This window comes from Schistocerca piceifrons, chromosome 4, assembly GCF_021461385.2.
Source record: "Schistocerca piceifrons isolate TAMUIC-IGC-003096 chromosome 4, iqSchPice1.1, whole genome shotgun sequence".
Lineage (NCBI taxonomy): Eukaryota > Metazoa > Arthropoda > Insecta > Orthoptera > Acrididae > Schistocerca > Schistocerca piceifrons.
The window spans coordinates 513672165-513693768 of NC_060141.1; the positions used below are offsets into that span (position 1 = coordinate 513672165).

The following is a 21604-nucleotide window of genomic DNA, read 5'->3' on the forward strand; positions in this document are numbered from 1 at the left end:
CAATGCCTCAAATTACTTTGCTCTGCTTTTGGTAATCAGCCAACTCCAGCAAAGACTGTTTACAACTGGTTTGCAAAACAAGCAATTTTAGTGCTTTTGTTTTTATGAGCACACTGCTGGCTACGTGAAAAGCTTTTCCTAATGGTCTTTTATAAAACACTTTTTTGACAATTTTGGCTTTGTAAATGATTTTTTAAATTAGTGTGGAGCAGAATACAAACCTTTTAATTGGTTGCCCACTAATATGAGGTGTGACATTAGATATCTCCAGAAATTGAATAATAAATTAATAAAATCCTACACTACTATCCACTTTGTTCTGTATAGGATATTAGTCTCTACATGATAGCAAGAAAAAAAAAGGTTGATTCTGTGATTTAAATACTGACTGCAGACTCAACTGGAGGACGTCTTTGAAAACTCCTTTTCTTCATTTCTGGTTTAGGTCCATGTATCACTCTGATTTGAAGCAATCTGGTTTCCTGTTATGTTATTGTTATAAACATATTTTTTCATTGAGTAGTGTTTTTTGAATTTTATTAGTGATTCAAAACTGAAGCTTGCAAAGAGTGCCACTTTCCTAGCTCTTAATTATGTCTTTATTGGCATGATTTCCTGTTACATTCTGTTGGAATAATAATTTCGATGGCATATGACAATAACAAGCTTTCATCTTTCTAAGAACTAAGTGTTCACATATGGCAGCCTCCTACTAGTAAGCTGATGGCCCTGTGATTCCTTGTAAGTCTATTAGTGAGACCAGAATATAAGAGAGTAAAATTATCATTTTTAAATGAGGTTTGATATTTCAACCTCCAGTATTATTAGTATTTCACACTGCACTGCTAAACGAACTCTTCATGTTTACCTTCCCCACTTGTTTGACATAAAAGAATTCACATTTGCCTTTCCCACTTATTTGACACAAAAGAATAATACCAAAAGCTATGAAATATTAATAAACATCCAGTTTCACTTTTGCACATGATGATATATTTTCACTTTTCTGGCTACCATTTTTACATTTTACTTGATTTTGACTGTGTCGAGTTATATAAATTTACAATATATTACTTTTTAGGCAGATATCAGCAAAGCTACAATGCTTTGTGGGCTGATGGAGAGTCTAATTATGTCACCTGGAAGTATTGATAAAACGTCTGATGCTTCTCGAATAAAAAATTTCCTCTGCCAGGCCTATGTGTTTTCATATCTTTGGTCCCTTGGTGGCAACCTCACTGATGCATCCCAAGAAAAATTTGAAATCTTCGTGAAGGAGCAGTTTGATGACCATCCAGATGCACGGTACAATATTTCCTATATTCCAAACTTCAGAACATGAGTAGTTTTATACTTTTATATATGTGTGGATTCAAAAGAACAAAAGTTTTCATCTATTATTATGCAAGAGCAGTGAGTGTAATAGAAAACACCTTGTAGTTGAAAAATACATTAGTGGACCACCCGTAGCAAATGCTCCTTTGTTTTGAACACAGGTGAATGGTATGTAATAATCGTTTGTGACTTCATTGAGACTTATTATTATTATGATTATTATTATTATTATTTCCTTCTTTAATTTAAATTTAATTTAGTCATGAGATAGAAATACTGTTTTATTATGAAATATATTATCTGCTGTTTCTTAATATGATGTAAGATCTATATTCTTTCTAGATACTATTGTGGTATTTTGTTAATTTCATTCTATAATCCTTAATTGATTCCCAATTACAGTTTACCAGCTGCTGATGATCTGTGGAGTGTGTATGTAAACATTCCACAAAAAAGAATGAGCCTTTGGAGCAGCATAGTGCCGGCTTTTCAATTTGATCGGGAAATGCCTTTTTTTGAAATGTTAGTACCAACTACTGATACTGTCCGTTTTGGTTATGTAACTGAGAGGTTACTTTCTGTCAAGAGGCATGTCTTACTCACAGGAGACACAGGTACTAATTTTTTATGTAATCTTTAAAATATATAAGAACACTTTAGTTCTTTCCTCTTGTGCTAATTGCTTATTGATCTCCGTTAAGTAACAAATGATAACATTCACTATCGGAACATTAGGCAGAATTTCTGTTTACTAGATCATTAGACATAAGCAGACAAAATGGTTACATCAAGACAATCATTTAGGAACCACAAGCTCCTCCATCCTCAAAACTATATGAAAGATTTATAGATGAAAGTACTAATCGGAACTGAAGTAAGAAAGGTGAACAAAAGGAAGGATTAATTACCAGAAACAAGAGACACCAAGAGAAAAATGCTCCTAACAAACTGGATAAACATCAAAAATTAAACACATAGATTATAAAAGGTAGAACAAAGGGGATAATAAATCAGTCTAAAATAAGGGCAAATGTGGGAGAAGTAAAATAGATGTAGACAACTACATGGTAGTTACAAGTTGAGGTGATTTGATGAAAGAAAATCAGTACACATAATGTGTTGCCCTCATCCAGATGCAATATCTTCTATTTGATGCCACTTCAGCAGCTTGCATTCAGTTTTTATGCATCTATGTTCCAGCAGCTTCTAACTTGGGCCCATTAGGTAATCAAACACAGAATCTCCATGTTAGTAACCATCAACACTAGTCATTAGCCTATGCATATGGAGTACATGCTGTGCAGTAAGTCCCAGCTGAGAAATTATGAAGGACGTGGTCAGTAGGATATCAAGGAAATCCTGCTCAATAGCATGTGATAAAAACAAAACAAGAAATGTTCCTATCATAGCACAAAAAGAGGTAAATACATCCTGGGCAGATTAGGAATTTAAACAAAGGGAACTAGCTTCAAGAAAGATAAATATGTACCAATGGATAGCTATTTTCTCTCTTCCTAACTACTTACCAATGAGCATGAAAAACTGATTAACCCATGGCAAGGAAGGAGGATATAGATCTGTTTTCAGATGACAGCAGATTCAAGAAATTTTCGGGAGTAAGTAGTGGACTATGTGTGTGTGGTATAGCATTGTTACTGAGTGACATTTTGATAACATACCAACTGAGAGAGAAAGGTGCACAGATTTTAAACTGTTTAAATCTTTCATGAAATGCTGAGCAATCTACATATTATGCCATATTTTGTTGCAGTACCTTCTCATGATCAAGCAATGATGTTGATGTAATACTGCAGAAGGATGTTAAATGGCATCATTAAAAAAGAAATTTACAAATCCTAATCAGTGGCATCTGGAGAGCAACAGTCTCAGTTAAAAGGAAATGAAAGTATGGAATTGGATGGGACAGTAAATTTGAAGGCACAATATAGTCTCCTTTCAGTTATTTGCATCATTATCTGTAGTCAAAGTGATTTGTGCAGTGTTACCACAAAACTACGTATTGGCTCAGGAAGAGGAAATAGTAGTATAGATATTGATATTTTTATGTCTCAAGCAGAATGTGCTGTTATCCAGATTTCTGCACTAAGGACCAATGATTTGTGCCTGCACACACTGTTTTGTCGATGGCAAATGGCTCTCCTGGAATTTTCCTCAATTAGTCACTATAATCACTGCAAGACAATATGAGGTACTCCATTGAAATGCTTGCCTGCATTACTCAAGTGATACCTAAACCGTAACCAGCTTCTCTTCTGATTTTTTGCTTTCCATGGTTTTCTGTTTACAAACATAGATTACAGTAGGAACAAAATTTCTAGAAATTCTGCAGGCCCATACATTTTCAAGCAGCACCAGGAACTCCACAGAAAATACAAGGTCATTCAATAAGTAGTGCTACACTTTTTCTCACAACATAATGATTTTATTTGTAATTTAAATGCACCATATTGGTTTCCAAATCTTTGGCTATAAAACTTTTTTTCAGTGTAATTTCCACTCATCTCTATGGCCTTATACCACATTAATGTGAGAGCCTGTATGCCATCACACTACCACTGTACCAATCTGTGTCTCAGCCAATTTCATGTTAATCACATTGCTGTAGTGCTGCCTATGAAATCCATGCTTCTGTGGACCAAAGTGATGGAAGTCAGAATGTGTGAGGTCCAGGCTGCAGGTGGATGAGGAAGAACAGTCCACTGAAGTTTTGTGATCTCCTCTTGGATGCACAGACTAGGATGTGGCATTGCATGAACATGGAGAAGGAGCACACCATTTTTATTTTTGTGAGCGTATACAAGCTGTAATTATTTCTTCAGTTTCCTAAGAATTTCAGAACATGCAATGGAACTGACCATTTGACCATGAGAGAGAAAAAATAGCCTCTTCTGAGTCCCAAAAGCTTATCACACAGATTAACCCCTTCATCTTGGATGATTGTAGTCATGATCTGATCAGCTGATGATACTATTCTGAACTTATTTGAAAGAGATGTGTGGTGCCACTCTGTGGATTTATTTAATAAGGAATCATCAATGTCAGCCTTGTAACAAACAAGCAGTTTTGCATAGATGTTACCTCTTTCCTGTTTAAGCTCCTTAGTTAGGTTTCAAGAAATCCAGTGGACACAAACCTTTGAATATATTAACTTATGGAGATCTATGTCAGTGCTACCAACAGAGATGTCAAGCTGAGCATTGGGCTGCTTGATTGTTATTCATCTGTGTGTAAGCACTAGCAATAGAGATGTCAAGTTGAACATTGAGTTGCTTGATTGTTATTCATCTGTGTCTAAGCACTAGCAGCAGACATGCCAAGTTGAACATTGGGTTGCTTGATTGCTGTTCATCCATCACCTCAAATAAGTGTGTCTACATGTTGCAACATTGCAATCATCACTGCTGTGTACAGCCTGACTGCACACAGGTGATGAAAATCGATTTCCTTCTCCTTTTTCTGTTGATGACAGATGTTGCCTAGCAAGTTATTTTGCTTTTATCCACTATCAGTGCACATAGATATTCTGTAAATGCCTGTAAAGATTTGTGAAATTCAATAGCTGCTTTGTGCTTGGAACACACCTCAGTTACAGATGCCAGTTTGAAGACTGGTTACAGTGCTGCCATCAACAGAAGTTACTGAAAATATGTGAGATGACACAGAAATGTTTAAGGCTGTTGCAAGCAAAACTACAATTTTATTGAACCAAACTTGGCTCAGAAAAAATGTGTTACATTACTTACTGAACACCTCTCATACTCTAGTGGTTGGGGAGAGAGACAGTGTGATGTATTGGGGCTGAAGAAATTATCATTTATCTGCACCAGAAATTATATGCCCATAAAAATGCACAGGTGTGGGTGCATGTGTGTTGAGAAACTTTGGCAGCTCTGGGACTTTAATCTAGTGTTAATTCCTCTTAGTTTTGGTATGCAGCTTGATATTTACCTTGTCTCACCAAAGACATACAACAATGCTGGCATCGATGCAGTGGCTTTTCTCTCTTCATGTTGACTCCCATCTCTGAAAAGGTCGATTTAAAAATCCAAGTCCTTGTCGCATCAGGAAGTGGAGAATAGGATATAGCTAGGCAGGAGAATTGAAACTTGCAACTTCCCATATTCGTCATCATCATCATCATCTTGGACACTTTCCAGCCTCTGGCCGGGTCTGTATGGAACATAGGCTTCTCCATCGTCTTCTGTCTTGCCACATCTTTCCGTCTTCACCTTGATCCATTCTTCTCCTTTCTTCTGGATGCATTCCTCTACTCCTTTCCGCCATCTGTCTCTTGGTCTTCCTCTTGGTCTCTTTCCTTCCAGTTTTATCTCGTGTATCCTCTTGGGTATCCTCTTCTCCTCCATTCTCCTAATGTGTCCGTACCATCTCAGCCTTGATTTCTCTATCTCCTCCTGTAATGGTTCCACCTTCATTAACTCTCTGATCTTCTCATTTCTTAACCTGTCTATCTTTGTCACTCCAATACTGTTTCTCAAGAATTTCATCTCACTAGCTTGTACTTTGCTTTTCTCTCTTCCTTTCATAACTCCGGTTTCTGATGCATATGTGAGGATCAGGAAATAGTATGACTGGTATATACCTTTTTACTGATTTGGGGTACATTCTTGCTCCATATCAGGCTTCTGACAGTCTTCCAAAATGCTTCTGCTTTTCTCCCCAGCTCATTTATTTCTCTGTCGCTTTTTCCATCTTCCTGTATCAGGCTTCCTAGGTACTTGAAACTCTCCACTGTCCTCAATCATTCCCCACCAACTGTTATTCCCGTTGTTCCTCTCTCCTTCTTTCTTGTTGTGATAATCCTCTCACTCTTACTTATACTAAATTTCATCCCATATTCTTGTACTGTTCATTCTCATATGTCCAACTGCTCTTGTACTTCCTCCTCCTTATTCCCCCAAATGATCAGATCATCTGCAAACACCATAGCTTTCATCTTCCTTTCACCATATTACAACTTAGAATTAACACCATATTGGGTGAGTGCAATTATATATGTGCTTAGCACACCAGCTCAAAGGAGTGAAGGACATTGAGATTGATGGAAAAAAACAAATCAGGTACTTAAAATAATTGATAGTTTTGTTTTCAATTTTCTGCCAGCATAGATATAGTCATACCTCCCTATGATATCTTTGCCACATGGGGACAGCATGGATATTTATTTATTGTGCAGGCCATTTAAAGAACTTACACAACTGCCCCCCACCCCGCACTGTATACTGGTTTCATCCATTTCACTGGATGTCAGTATAAAGTGGTGGTGCCATTACACTATTTGCATCTGTTTTTACTTTAAACTCTTGGCCTGTCAGGGTACTGAGACCTTTATCGCCAAGTTTTCCTCATTTACTCCCAGACTGTGTCATTACATAACATATATATCTAATTTTCTTTAATTTACACTTTACAAATTATTACTACTACTATTTACAAAATTTTTATAAGGGTTACATTGACAGGCGTATTTGAATTCAGAGACTGTAGTCTGATTATTGGGATCTGCTATTGCGGCATTGTCCAGTGAACACACATCATGTGATGTATGCTGCACAAGCACCTGAGTTTGTTAAAGCTGTCATTAAGTTTAGCTGTTCATGAGTGTGCTACAATTTCACTTTTTTACCCAAAGTCAATAAAAGTATTCATCCCATTGCTACAACATGATGTGCTGAGATTGTGTATAGTGGAACCATTGATGCTGTGGTGAGGAAGTTCATCATTTACAGTCCAGGCATTTGTTCCTTCAATAATCCACATTTTTCAGTGGTTGGACAAGGCTCGCAAAGACACACGAATGGGTTCAAGGTAAGTTCCAATGCTTTTAATGTTTTACATACCCTCTCTGTGGTAGAATGTCTTGTCAATACCCAAGAACACTGAGGATAAAAATATTTGTTACTCCCCATCATTGGCACACATTTTTTAATGGAATAATCACAAAGTTATGGGTTTCAAACCTTCACAATACGTTTGTAGCACATTTACAGTTATTGGTTCATACATGCAGTCCTATAAAACATATTCAGCTTTACATTGCATCGTGGTTTTTACATTTCATCATTCCTACAATAACCTAAGTATTTACATTTTAAAATACACTGACATGCCTGGTTTGCATATTTCTTAGTCTGTACATATACATTTTCTTATGGTGTTTGCTTTTTTTTTTTCACATAAATATTGTACAAAAATTTACATGAACACTATGCATGAATTATACATTGAATACAGTTAATATCATATACATTCTCGTGATTTTTTGTCACGTAATATCTTTCAGTTTTTACATTATCATTTTTATCACATTTTGCTCTTGGGCATTACCCTTTTGAATGTTCATTTGTCAACAGTCTGATATTCAGTGTCATCTTACTTGAACATTAGACAGGTTGTCATTATTTTCAGTCTCATTTTCCAGTATTGACAAAATACTTCTATGCAACATCACATGATATGCGTAAGTTTTGTGTTCGTACACCACACCTGACTCAAGTATCCATTGTTACAAATAAAATAAAATAAATTTCATGTGACTAGGGCCTCCTGTCAAGAAGACTGTTCACCGGGTGCAAGTCTTTTGATTTGGCAACACTGAGGCGACTTGCACGTCAGTGGGGATGAAATGATGATGATTAGGGCAATACAACACCCAGTCCCAGAGCGGAGAAAATCTCCGACCCAGCCGGGAATCAAACCCAGCCCCTTAGGACTGACATTCTGTCACGCTGACCACTCAGCTACCTGGGGTGGACATTGTTACAGATGTGGAGGAAGGAGAGCTTCATAACTTATAGTATTTGAGAGTTGTAGCATCGCGTTTTAGTACCTGAATAGTGTAAATTCGCGTAGTCGTTTGTCTACTGTTTTTGTTTTGAACGGCCAGTGTCGGTTGGTCACAGTCAGTGTGCTCCCTGCCGCCGTTGGATAAGCAGCTGAGCAGCAAGTCGTATACTCCTAGCTCACTCATTTGTTACATAGTTTAATTCTTAATTTCTTTGCGTGTTTTTGGTACTTGCATTGTTTAATTCATAAATTTCGGGCGTATTATAGTATTTGAGAGTGTAGCATCGCGTTTTAGTACCTGAATAGTGTAATTTCGCTTAGTCTCCTTCCGCCGCCGAGCAGTGTCAGCAGTGCGCAAGTAGCAGCATTACTGCATTTACTAGGCAGTCTTGTATTTTAATAACCGTTTAAATTTTGTCGATTTGTTTGCGCTCTCTGTAGATTAGTTCAGACGTTTTTTGCATAACAGTTTTTAGCATGGATAGGGACTGCAACTGCTGTGTTCGGATGCAGGCTGAGTTGGCATCCCTTCGCTCCCAGCTTCAGGCAGTGTTGGCTTCGGTCACACAGCTTGAGGCTGTTGCCAATGGGCATCACTGTGGGGGTCCGGATGGGGGTTTGTCGGGGACGGCCAGCTCGTCCCACGCATCCCCTGATTGGACTACGACTGTGGTTGCCCGGGATACTGCCCGCATTGAGGCTGATCCCTCACCTGTGGTAGAGTTGGAGGTCGTTTCAAGGTGTGGCAGGGGGCGAAAGACATTCCGGAGGGCAGAACGGAAAGCCTCTCCAGTTTGTCTGATGAACCAGTTTCAGGCTCTGTCTCAGGCTGATACTGATCTTCGGCCTGACATGGCTGCTTGTCCTGTTCCAGAGGTTGCCCCTCAGTCTGCAAGATCCGGGCAGTTGCAGAGGGTGGGCTTACTGGTAGTTGGGAGCTCCAACGTCAGGCGCGTAATGGGGCCCCTTAGGGAAATGGCAGCAAGAGAGGGGAAGAAAACCAATGTGCACTCCGTGTGCATACCGGGGGGAGTCATTCCAGATGTGGAAAGGGTCCTTCCGGATGCCATGAAGGGTACAGGGTGCACCCGTCTGCAGGTGGTCGCTCATGTCAGCACCAATGATGTGTGTCGCTATGGATCGAAGGAAATCCTCTCTGGCTTCCGGCGGCTATCTGATTTGGTGAAGACTGCCAGTCTCGCTAGCGGGATGAAAGCAGAGCTCACCATCTGCAGCATCGTCGACAGGACTGACTGCGGACCTTTGGTACAGAGCCGAGTGGAGGGTCTGAATCAGAGGCTGAGACGGTTCTGCGACCGTGTGGGCTGCAGATTCCTCGACTTGCGCCATAGGGTGGTGGGGTTTCGGGTTCCGCTGGATAGGTCAGGAGTCCACTACACGCAACAAGTGGCTACACGGGTAGCAGGGGTTGTGTGGCGTGGGCTGGGCGGTTTTTTAGGTTAGATGGCCTTGGGCAAGTACAGAAAGGGCAACAGCCTCAACGGGTGCGGGGCAAAGTCAGGACATGCGGGGACCAAGCAGCAATCGGTATTGTAATTGTCAACTGTCGAAGCTGCGTTGGTAAAGTACCGGAACTTCAAGCGCTGATAGAAAGCACCGAAGCTGAAATCATTATAGGTACAGAAAGCTGGCTTAAACCAGAGATAAATTCTGCCGAAATTTTTACAAAGGTACAGACGGTGTTTAGAAAGGATAGATTGCATGCAACCGGTGGTGGAGTGTTCGTCGCTGTTAGTAGTAGTTTATCCTGTAGTGAAGTAGAAGTGGATAGTTCCTGTGAATTATTATGGGTGGAGGTTACACTAAACAACCGAACTAGGTTAATAATTGGCTCCTTTTACCGACCTCCCGACTCAGCAGCATTAGTGGCAGAACAACTGAGAGAAAATTTGGAATACATTTCACATAAATTTTCTCAGCATGTTATAGTCTTAGGTGGAGATTTCAATTTACCAGATATAGACTGGGACACTCAGATGTTTAGGACGGGTGGTAGGGACAGAGCATCGAGTGACATTATACTGAGTGCACTATCCGAAAATTACCTCAAGCAATTAAACAGAGAACCGACTCGTGGAGATAACATCTTGGACCTACTGATAACAAACAGACCCGAACTTTTCATCTCTGTATGTACAGAACAGGGAATCAGTGATCATAAGGCCGTTGCAGCATCCCTGAATATGGAAGTTAATAGGAATATAAAAAAAGGGAGGAAGGTTTATCTGTTTAGCAAGAGTAATAGAAGGCAGATTTCAGACTACCTAACAGATCAAAACGAAAATTTCTGTTCCGACACTGACAATGTTGAGTGTTTATGGAAAAAGTTCAAGGCAATCGTAAAATGCGTTTTAGACAGGTACGTGCCGAGTAAAACTGTGAGGGACGGGAAAAACCCACCGTGGAACAACAACAAAGTTAGGAAACTACTGCGAAAGCAAAGAGAGCTCCACTCCAAGTTTAAACGCAGCCAAAACCTCTCAGACAAACAGAAGCTAAACGATGTCAAAGTTAGGGTAAGGAGGGCTATGCGTGAAGCGTTCATTGAATTCAAAAGTAAAATTCTATGTACCGACTTGACAGAAAATCCTAGGAAGTTCTGGTCTTACGTTAAATCAGTAAGTGGCTCGAAACAGCATATCCAGACACTACGGGATGATGATGGCATTGAAACAGAGGATGACACGCGTAAAGCTGAAATACTAAACACCTTTTTCCAAAGCTGTTTCACAGAGGAAGACCGCACTGCAGTTCCTTCTCTAAATCCTCGCACAAACGAAAAAATGGCTGACATCGAAATAAGTGTCCAAGGAATAGAAAAGCAACTGGAATCACTCAATAGAGGAAAGTCCACTGGACCTGACGGGATACCAATTCGATTCTACACAGAGTACGCGAAAGAACTTGCCCCCCTTCTAACAGCCGTGTACCGCAAGTCTCTAGAGGAACGGAGGGTTCCAAATGATTGGAAAAGAGCACAGATAGTCCCAGTCTTCAAGAAGGGTCGTCGAGCAGATGCGCAAAACTATAGACCTATATCTCTTACGTCGATCTCTTGTAGAATTTTAGAACATGTTTTTTGCTCGCGTATCATGTCATTTCTGGAAACCCAGAATCTACTATGTAGGAATCAACATGGATTCCGGAAACAGCGATCGTGTGAGACCCAACTCGCCTTATTTGTTCATGGGACCCAGAAAATATTAGATACAGGCTCCCAGGTAGATGCTATTTTTCTTGACTTCCGGAAGGCGTTCGATACAGTTCCGCACTGTCGCCTGATAAACAAAGTAAGAGCCTATGGAATATCAGACCAGCTGTGTGGCTGGATTGAAGAGTTTTTAGCAAACAGAACACAGCATGTTGTTATCAATGGAGAGACGTCTACAGACGTTAAAGTAACCTCTGGCGTGCCGCAGGGGAGTGTTATGGGACCATTTCTTTTCACAATATATATAAATGACCTAGTAGATAGTGTCGGAAGTTCCATGCGGCTTTTCGCGGATGATGCTGTAGTATACAGAGAAGTTGCAGCATTAGAAAATTGTAGCGAAATGCAGGAAGATCTGCAGCGGATAGGCACTTGGTGCAGGGAGTGGCAACTGACCCTTAACATAGACAAATGTAATGTATTGCGAATACATAGAAAGAAGGATCCTTTATTGTATGATTATATGATAGCGGAACAAACACTGGTAGCAGTTACTTCTGTAAAATATCTGGGAGTATGCGTGCGGAACGATTTGAAGTGGAATGATCATATAAAATTAATTGTTGGTAAGGCGGGTACCAGGTTGAGATTCATTGGGAGAGTGCTTAGAAAATGTAGTCCATCAACAAAGGAGGTGGCTTACAAACCACTCGTTTGACCTATACTTGAGTATTGCTCATGAGTGTGGGATCCGTACCAGATCAGTCTGACGGAGGAGATAGAGAAGATCCAAAGAAGAGTGGCGCGTTTCGTCACAGGGTTATTTGGTAACCGTGATAGCGTTACGGAGATGTTTAATAAACTCAAGTGGCAGACTCTGCAAGAGAGGCGCTCTGCATCGCGGTGTAGCTTGCTCGCCAGGTTTCGAGAGGGTGCGTTTCTGGATGAGGTATCGAATATATTGCTTCCCCCTACTTATACCTCCCGAGGAGATCACGAATGTAAAATTAGAGAGATTAGAGCGCGCACGGAGGCTTTCAGACAGTCGTTCTTCCCGCGAACCATACGCGACTGGAACAGGAAAGGGAGGTAATGACAGTGGCACGTAAAGTGCCCTCCGCCACACACCGTTGGGTGGCTTGCGGAGTATCAATGTAGATGTAGATGTAGATGTAGAACTTGAAATTGCAAGAAGCCTAAATAACTTCGCTTATCTATGACTCTGACAAGTTCATTAGGTTGTATCTACTCATGTAAAGGAGATGTTAAGGGCAGGAGAAGCATTCATTTTTGTTCTACCACTGCAATCCTTTGTTCATCAAGAACTATCGAGTACATCATTTCATGACTCTCTACTCATGTTAATCCACTTTTTTTTCTGTTTACAATCTACTGGTACATTCTCACAGTACAGTATTGTCTTGTACAAGTGCCATCATCAACTGTAAACAGTGTACTTCAGTCTCAGTGACTTATAATTCCTTTTGCTACATGCTATCATTCTTATCTATTCTGTTGTGCATGAGTATGTATCAGCAAGAATTGTGCCAATGAACAAGTGTAAAACAATGTTGACAGTATGTCATCTCCCATGTACACTTATATACATGTTTAGTGCATAAATTCATGTAAATCTTTGTGTGGTTAGAGCCCTGTATCCTCAGCACTGTTTAAGTATGCTAACTTATAGGCTCCTGTGTGAGGAATTTTTGGTATAACAAATGGCCCTGTGTACAGCAGTGACCACTTGTGATTCAACTTGCCATACTTTCTTGAATTTGGATGGGTCCTAAGGAGTACTTGTTGTCCTTTAATGTTGTCAAAATCAGTTTTGAATTACTTGGTACATAACCAGGGGTGGTTATTCTGTAGAAAATTCAATAGAGCATCACTATTTAAAAGCTGCTGTGCTATAAATTTTCTGAAGAAAGATACTAATCCAAGCTATCCCTTCAACTGTTCCTTATTTTGAGGTAAAGGGCAGTTTCTGCTAGCATTGAGCTTCTTAGGGACTGGAAATATGCCTTGAGGTGATATTATGAGTCCAAATAATTTAGTCCTTTCATTACCAAAATGTGACATCATTAAGTTGGCTGACTCGATGTTCTGCAAACCTGTACATGACTTGAGCGAAGAGCCTTAAGTGTTCTGACCATGTGGAGGTAGCAGTCAATAAATCATCAACATATGCAGTGACCCTACTTAACAATTCACATTTTAAGACTCAGACCAAAGCAGAAATAAACACACCTGCACTGACGTTTACACCAAAAGAAAAAACACAGAACTCATAGATTCTGCCATCATGTACAAAGGCAGTATTCTTAAGGCTATCTTTATGTAGTCCAATTTGCCAGTATGAGGCTTAGAGAGCTATTATGGTGAGGTTATTAACATTATGTAATGTTAGAAGTTGTTCTTCCAGATTCTCAGGTCATGTTCTGCAAGGCACAGTAATCTTATTTATGTCTCGTGCATTGAGCATGAGGTGGACACTACCATCTGATTTACTAATGGCCAAAATGGGTCTACAGTATGGAGATAAGGATGGTTGTATTATTTTCAAATTTAAGATGCTATTGATCTCTTTCCTGGCAGCCTCCTTCTTGGCTCATAGAATGTAATAAGACAAAAAGCAGAAGGTTTTGTGTGGGTACCTCTATTTTGTATTTCTATCTTCTGATTATGCCAGGGCATCATTCAAAAGTATGAGCATAACATATTAAAAGCTCCTGCAGTTCCTTGTATATTTACAAATATGACAGCAGGATAGAAGAACTGAATTCAAAATCAGTAGTATGTTTTGGTTTGTTTCTCTGGTGTTTGACTTGACTGGATTTGCTGAATATTGTTTGTTGTTCACAACAAAGTGACACTTCCCCTTACCAATGTCAATTTGAGCTTGGTTCTTCCCAAAGGTGTCCATGCCGATCAGGCGGTTTACTATTAGCCTTTCACCCTGTGTGTAACCTACCACAAAGCGTATCTTCTGTGGGAAAATGTTCTAGATGCCTCTTATGAACATGACTGTGGAAAAAAAAGTCAGAAACTTCTCATGTCATAATAAGCTTTCATCCACGAGCAAAGTAGAAAGGTGCACAGCTCTGTCTGCTGCTGATGTGGCATTGTTTCAATATATCAGATCATATCCCAAATACCTCTGCATGACAGGGACAGAAGTTGGCAGTGCCTGCTACATGATATAGTTGCAAACTATTTCACCTGACAGGTTAGGATTCAAGTGCAAATAGATGTTCAGATTATATATCCTGTCTGTTGACACCTGATAGCTTGGTGCTGAATGTTCCCTTTCCTTTTCAATGGTACTAATGATGTTAGTCCATGATTTTTCCTCCACTGCTTTGAACCGTTGATCCATTTCAGCTCTGAGTTCTGTGTTTTGTACCTTCATCCATTCCTTGATCACATCTACATAACATTTGTGTTCCTGGACTATCTTCTGTGCCAGGATTCTGCCTTGGTCTAGCACACCAGCATTGACTTTGTACTTTATTTCCTTAATGTCTTTATCTATCCTTTCTTGCTCATTTCTCATGAACTGAGTATTTCAACTTATGCTACCTGGATGCAGCGACAGGTCTTGCACCTGTCCAGGTAGACCTTTATACTCAGTTTGCAGCCCATCAGTGGTACCTACAAGTGTATTTATATTCTGACACAACTGTGGCTTCTCCTGTTGCATTTTTGTCTGGGTCTCAGATACCTCCTTCACCTTTTCCACAAACTGTTCTTGTGTCTCACCTGCTGATGACACTTTTTGGCTTAAATTATTTATATCTTGTGATAAATCAGTGAGCAATTATGTTTTTAGGTCTTTCCACATACTTAACAAGTTTATCCAATAATTCATTTCAAATATCAGCTGCAAATCCTTTGCCAAGTCATTCAGCTGTGGTGTTATGCTGGATTTGAAAGCATCAAGAGTTTCATTTTTCTGTTCAAATAATTTCTTTCGTGTATCTGTCTGTTATTTTGAAACATCATTAAGTTTTCTGGCAGTTAAACAATAATTTCATATATACATGCTGTGTGTGTTACATTTCCCAAGGGGAAAAAATATTCCCTGGAGAAAATTATGACCCTGTCTAATTTACTGTCATCATTGTATCAATTCGAGTAATAATGTTACTTACATCTGTGTCCATATTAATTGAAAAATTAATTGGTCGTCATCACTGTGACCGAAATTTTCAGTTTCAATTTCATTTGTTGACATATCTGGCAATGGACTGGCAACAATGTGCCAATTGTGCATACTCATTTTTTGATAATTTTAAAAAAATGACAAAATAATTGAATACTTTTGAAAATGAAATATTCTCTTTGCAATAGTGATGATACCACTATGAAACCTATTCAGTTGGTCCTCACTAACATGTTTCAAAATACATTGCCAGTAAAACTCAGTTGTATACAGACAATTTCTCTCCCTAAAATTAATTTTCTTTCCAAGTGTCTACGTATTTTGTGAGAATTCTGCAGTTTGGGAATTGGGTTAGGGAAGCTACTATGATCACTATTGGCAGAGATACTACTAAATACAGTCATGCACTCAATGTATCATGAATTTTCCTACCTTTTTGTCGGCTTTTTCATGCTTTCCAGCATTAATTCTCCAATTGATTATATTTACTCTTTTGCACATTATGTGATTTCCATCTGTATTATGAAAGCATAGTAATCCCATTCATGAAACAGAGAAACACAACAATTAATTTAATGGAAAATGTACTAAATTATATAATTATTTTAAATTATTAAAAGCTGCCCTTGTATAGGTCACCAGATATAATGGTTGGGGAGAGAGATAGTGTGAATTATTGAGAGGTGAAGTAATTATCATGTAGCCACATTAGAAATTATATGCCTAGAAGCACATACAGGTATGAACATGTGTGTGTTAAGAAATGTTTTGGAAGTTCTGGAACATTAATACATTGATAATTCCTTATAGTTTTGGTGTGCAGCTTGGTATTTACCTTGTCTCCCCAATGATGTACAACAATGCCGGTGTGGCTGTGATGACTATTCTCTTTTCATGTTGAGTTCATCTCCAAGCTATAAACATAAGTCCTCGCTGCATTGGGAAGTGGAGAACTGGACATAACTAAGTACAAGGACAAGAACTTGTGACTTCTGCATATTATAACTTTAAATTAACACCCTACTGGGAAAGCACTATTACATACTTCTTTATTGTGCCACCTCGAAGGATAAGCAGACAACAAGATCGGTGAAGAAAAAAAAGTGCTATGTAAAATAATTGATAGCTTTTTTTTTTTCAATTTTCTGTCAGTATATATATAATCGTGCCTTCCTACGATAGCTTTGCCACACAGGGATGGCATGAATATTTATTTATATGTGTAGGCCATTTAAAGAACCTACACAAATACATAGACAGAGCTATCACGGTGAACCACATTCTCTTCTATGGCAAGTGGCAATTCATAAATGACCAGAGAGAGAATACCCATGCTTCTAATTGCCGGAGTCTTTTACTGGACACATTCGTCTCTATAAATTGTGTGTGCTCATTACCTGTTCATCAAAGTTTTGATTAATATGATGTGAATATTAATGGCTGATGGATGGGCACACAGAATACTTCAGACCGTGCATACTTCCCATGAGACAGCGTTATTGATATTCTTGTACATTATCACATAATGGGGTGAATTCTGGTTTGGTTCTTTTGACAATAACAGAGCTTATTTCCTTCCCTGTCTTTGTCCAAATCAAGCTGGTGTGCCAGATTTCATGATCCCTTTGTCAATGGAACAAACCCTGGTCTACGTTCATTTTTACAACAAATTTCCAACAGAGAAAACCCTACTATGCTTGAAAAAAGCAGTTTATGGAGAAGAACTATTTTATTTATTTCATTTTAATATTTCTTGTGCAGGTTCAATAAATACAGTATGTCAAGCTAAATTATTATTTTATCTATTTAAGCTAGTGTAATAAGATTGATTAAAAATTTAGTGCAAGTTTACATAATTTTTCTGTGCAGCTCTGCAAATTATTGCGTTATTTATAGCTTATTATCCATATGAATACCCACTTAAGTAAAGTGTTACGTTCTTTTTGTCCTAATAATGTCAACTTCTAGAAACTCAAGCCACAATTGTTTCACTTGAAAAGGAAGATATGAGTTTGTGGTTATACTGGTCAGACTATTTACTGAAAGCTGGTTAACGACTATTCAGTTATTGTCTGAGTTACATTAATTATAGTAATTGAATTTCCAATTTTTTTTTTTTTTTTTTTTTTTTTTTGTATTTACACTCACTTATTTGTTGAAAGGTGTTGGGAAATCTGTCATTGCTAAAGAGGTTCTGAACAAATTGTCAGCACAAGGAGATCATATTACTGTGGCACTGAATTTTTCTGCCCAGACAAGCAGTAGCCGCACACAAGAAATATTTGAAGCTAAGTTGGAGCGAAGAAAAAAAACTGTGCTGGGCCCTCCACTTGGCAAAAAACTTGTTTTCTTTGTGGATGATGTCAACATGCCAAAGCTGGACACCTATGGTGCCCAGCCTCCAATTGAATTATTAAGGTAAATTTTATCCTAATAAATACTTTACAGCATGAATTTCATTAACATATTGTAACTGTTCTATTTAAAATGAGTTACATGTATTTTCTAAAGTTATATCTGAAACATTATGATTGAATCTTGTATCACTAATAGATGAACAACATTGAAAACATCTATAATAAACTCTTTATGTCCCTTTACCTCATCCATTTTTTTTCAAGAAATGCAGCTACAATTTCTCAAATGTCATCTAGTGTCTTCCGAAACAACAGTGCAGGCACATTAATTTAATCATCCCCTACAGTGAATGAAGAACTGTCACAGATGAACTGACGTTTACCTCAAAGTGTGGTCATAGAGAGACTTTTAAGAGACCATTACAGTTGCAAATTAAATAATCTCCAAGGTATAGAATCTTACAATAAGGCACCATGATGATTCTGTCATAGTTTTGATTTGAATAATGACAGTGGAAAAATGAGGGGTGCACTAACAGCAGTTCTATTGAATTCCATATAGATACAATCAAATATAAAATTAAGGGTCGCAATTAAAACATGGGAAGCTGGATGATTTCATGTTATGAGTATTGTCAGAAGTACATAGAACTGAAAACTTTGTGCCTGAAAGATGGTAAGATATGACAGACACTAAAGAACATTTGTTGCAGATATATATTAGAGGATTAATAAATAAAATCAGTTAACTTCTGGTCTGTTCAAATGAAATCTCTATCTCTTTCTGAGCCTTGTCTCGCAGCTACGCAGGGTCAGCCATGGTTAATCGGATGTGGATTGTTAAGTTTTTAAGGGGTGGCCGGACGCCCTTCCTGTTGCCAACCGCCAACCCCCCCCCCCTTCCCCCCCTCCCCCCCCCCCCCCCTGAAGCAATTAGTGTACCTCTGCTGTCTGCATCTAGTATAAGCTGCAAGTCATGTAACTGAGACAAAATGTGCGGACCAACCCAGTATTTACCGAGGAGGATGTGGAAAACCCCCTAAACACCACAGCCAGGCCAGCTGGCACACCAGCCCTTCATCATTAATCTGCCAGGCGGATTCAATCTGGGGCCAGCGCACCTACCCAACTCCAGGAGCAGCACATTAGTGCTCTCGGCTACCCTCGCGGGTATCTGTTCAAATGAAATATGATATGCTTATCACTTACATGTGCATACACTACTCTGCAAAAACGAAAGAGACATGTAATATATTAACTACTTGGTGGAAATGATTGGGAGTGTGGGAGCGTTTGCCGTAGGTCTTCCAGTCATGCACAGAAAGCTGGACATCACATATCGTGAGGTCAGCATGAATCTAGCAAAAAATGGGGCTAGTCTCACAACATAAGGCAGCTGAAGGAATGACAGGAAAAGACATTATGTGTTGGTCAGCTAGTGGTTACAGTGCACTGTGTTGTTGTTCTTTATTACATCATGCCCCTAAGGCAATATTTGGGTGATTTCACATAGAGAAGAATTATAGGGAAACTGAAAGATGACAAAGTGTGCCAAGTACAGCCCATGTGTTTGGTATTGCTCACAGCACAGTTTCACATTGATGGGGAGCATTCTAAACCAAAGGTACTGCTGTCAAAAGGAATGGAGGTGGTCAACCACAGTCAACTACAGCAGCAGATGAGTACTACATTATGCAGCAGGCAACAAGGGACCCAAGTCAAACTCCTGGTGCAATTGCAATCACATTTAACAGGACTGCAAGGCACACAATCCCTCATTCAACAGTGGCATGACATCTACATGGGGGTGTATGTTGTAGTATTCCATTGATACTCACACATTGGTAATACTATTTGTGATGGTTCTGTGAGCATAAGAACTGGACCAACAAGGTATGGGGTCATGTGCTCTTCTAAATTCAGAGCAGATTCAGTCTGAGTAGTGATTTTGGATGTACTCTCATATGTTGAGAGACAGAAACACAAAATTCACCCATGAACTATGTCAAACATGATCATTCTAGTGGTCCAGGTGTTGTGTTGTGGGGAAGCATAATGTTGCATGGGTACACTGACCTCCAGATCTTTATACGTGGTACACTCACCAGTAAGTTATTCTGACACTGTGTTCCTTCCCCACATATGTGTTTCAGGTGTGCACGCAGCCTTGATTTCATTTTTATGAGTAGCATTGTGCAACTGCACAGAACAGCATGAGTGGAGGAGCTCTTGGAACAAGAAGATATTCAGTAAATGTTCTACCCTTCCCATTTCCCCTACTTAGATCCCATTGAGCATGTGTGGAATGCATTGTGAAGGAATATTGCAGAATGTCCATTCATATTTTACCAAAGACCAGCCAGCAATTGTCAACCATGCTCTAGGAAGAATGGAACAGCCTATCACAAGAACTCCTTACAAACCTTGTGTTCAGTATGGGAGCACATCAGATAACATGAATTACCACCATGAGTCATAGTGACTTCAGTGTAATTGTTGTCTTTGAATAAAAATGTCATTTCTGTTTGTCTCATTACATATTTCTTTCAGCTACCTTCTGTGCTGTTATGTAGCCATTCTTTCTATGTATGTTCCAAGTTTCATCAAGCTATGGCAGTGACACATCATGTGAAAGTTACTTTTGTCCTTAAGTTTAGCACACCACAGTATATTTGTCCACTAAGATAGGAATACTGAATATCAATGGATGTAATCTAACATTCTGTTACTGCAGGTCAGGTATAAAGAAAGAAGAAGCTGCCATTTTCATTAATAAACAATACAAACATAAAAACATTGACACTCTTAGCTTATAAGTGATTAGTATTTCAAAGAGTGTGCTGCGGAACTAACACTTCATAAATATTGATTCTAATAGTCACAATATATAGGGCTCCAACTGATAATTATTAGTTATTAATAAACCAAGTTGATGCATTACTAAAATTTTTACCTTCAAAGTGGAATGAGATAATGTTAGGAAGAATATAAATTTAGGTTTTGAAAGACTATCAGTTCTTATTTATCACATTTGAAAGATTTGTAGACATACCAACATTGCAGAGTCATAGTGTAAATACTGTAGTTGATGGTCTCTTAGATCATAATACTCAACTGTTGATACTTAACGTTAGTATGCATGACATAAATAAAAATAAATGGAAAATGCAAGGGTAATGAATGAAATGAGGATGGAAAAATTCGAGAAATACTTGCAAAAAAGACTGAAAATGTTAACACTAAAACTTGGGTTTCATGAAAACTGTAGTGTACTGTTTAACACAGCCATAGATTTCTTTTAATCTATTTTCCTAAGAAATTAACCTGTGAAAGAATATTAAATGGTCTTAAACCCTGGGTTCCAAATGGAATCAGAGTATCATGCACAACTAGATAGAAACTTTACTTGTCAAAATGTAACCTAATCACATCAAAGTACATAGTAACACAATGTTTAAAATTTGTAGAATTCAGAACAGTTATGATTGGTTTAGATGTGTGTGATCATGATCAGATATATCTGTCTTCCTAAACTAGTGTAAACCACTAGTTTAAGTTGATTTGCATGTATTATACAGGGCATCCATAATGTGTCTTTACAACTTAAGAATTTAACACTTTTAAAGTTATAGTAGATATTAATAAATGGTTTTCAACATGTGATAAAATAACTCAAAAGGTGTTTGCTTCCGCATTCGTATGCATCATTGTGTGCATCCTTAGTAGCACAGGTAATGTCTAGTTTCCATT

At 38.7% G+C, this 21604-nt stretch overlaps 1 protein-coding gene across 1 annotated transcript in view; it reads left to right on the top strand.

The window, feature by feature from the left end:
* Window positions 1–21604, top strand: part of LOC124795954 (dynein axonemal heavy chain 6) — a 1096896-nt gene that overhangs the window by 559346 nt on the left and 515946 nt on the right. The window contains exons 34-36 of the mRNA XM_047260034.1: window positions 1082–1305; window positions 1738–1949; window positions 17660–17915. Of these exons, the coding sequence (XP_047115990.1) occupies window positions 1082–1305; window positions 1738–1949; window positions 17660–17915 (692 nt within the window). The remainder of the gene's footprint in view (window positions 1–1081; window positions 1306–1737; window positions 1950–17659; window positions 17916–21604) is intronic.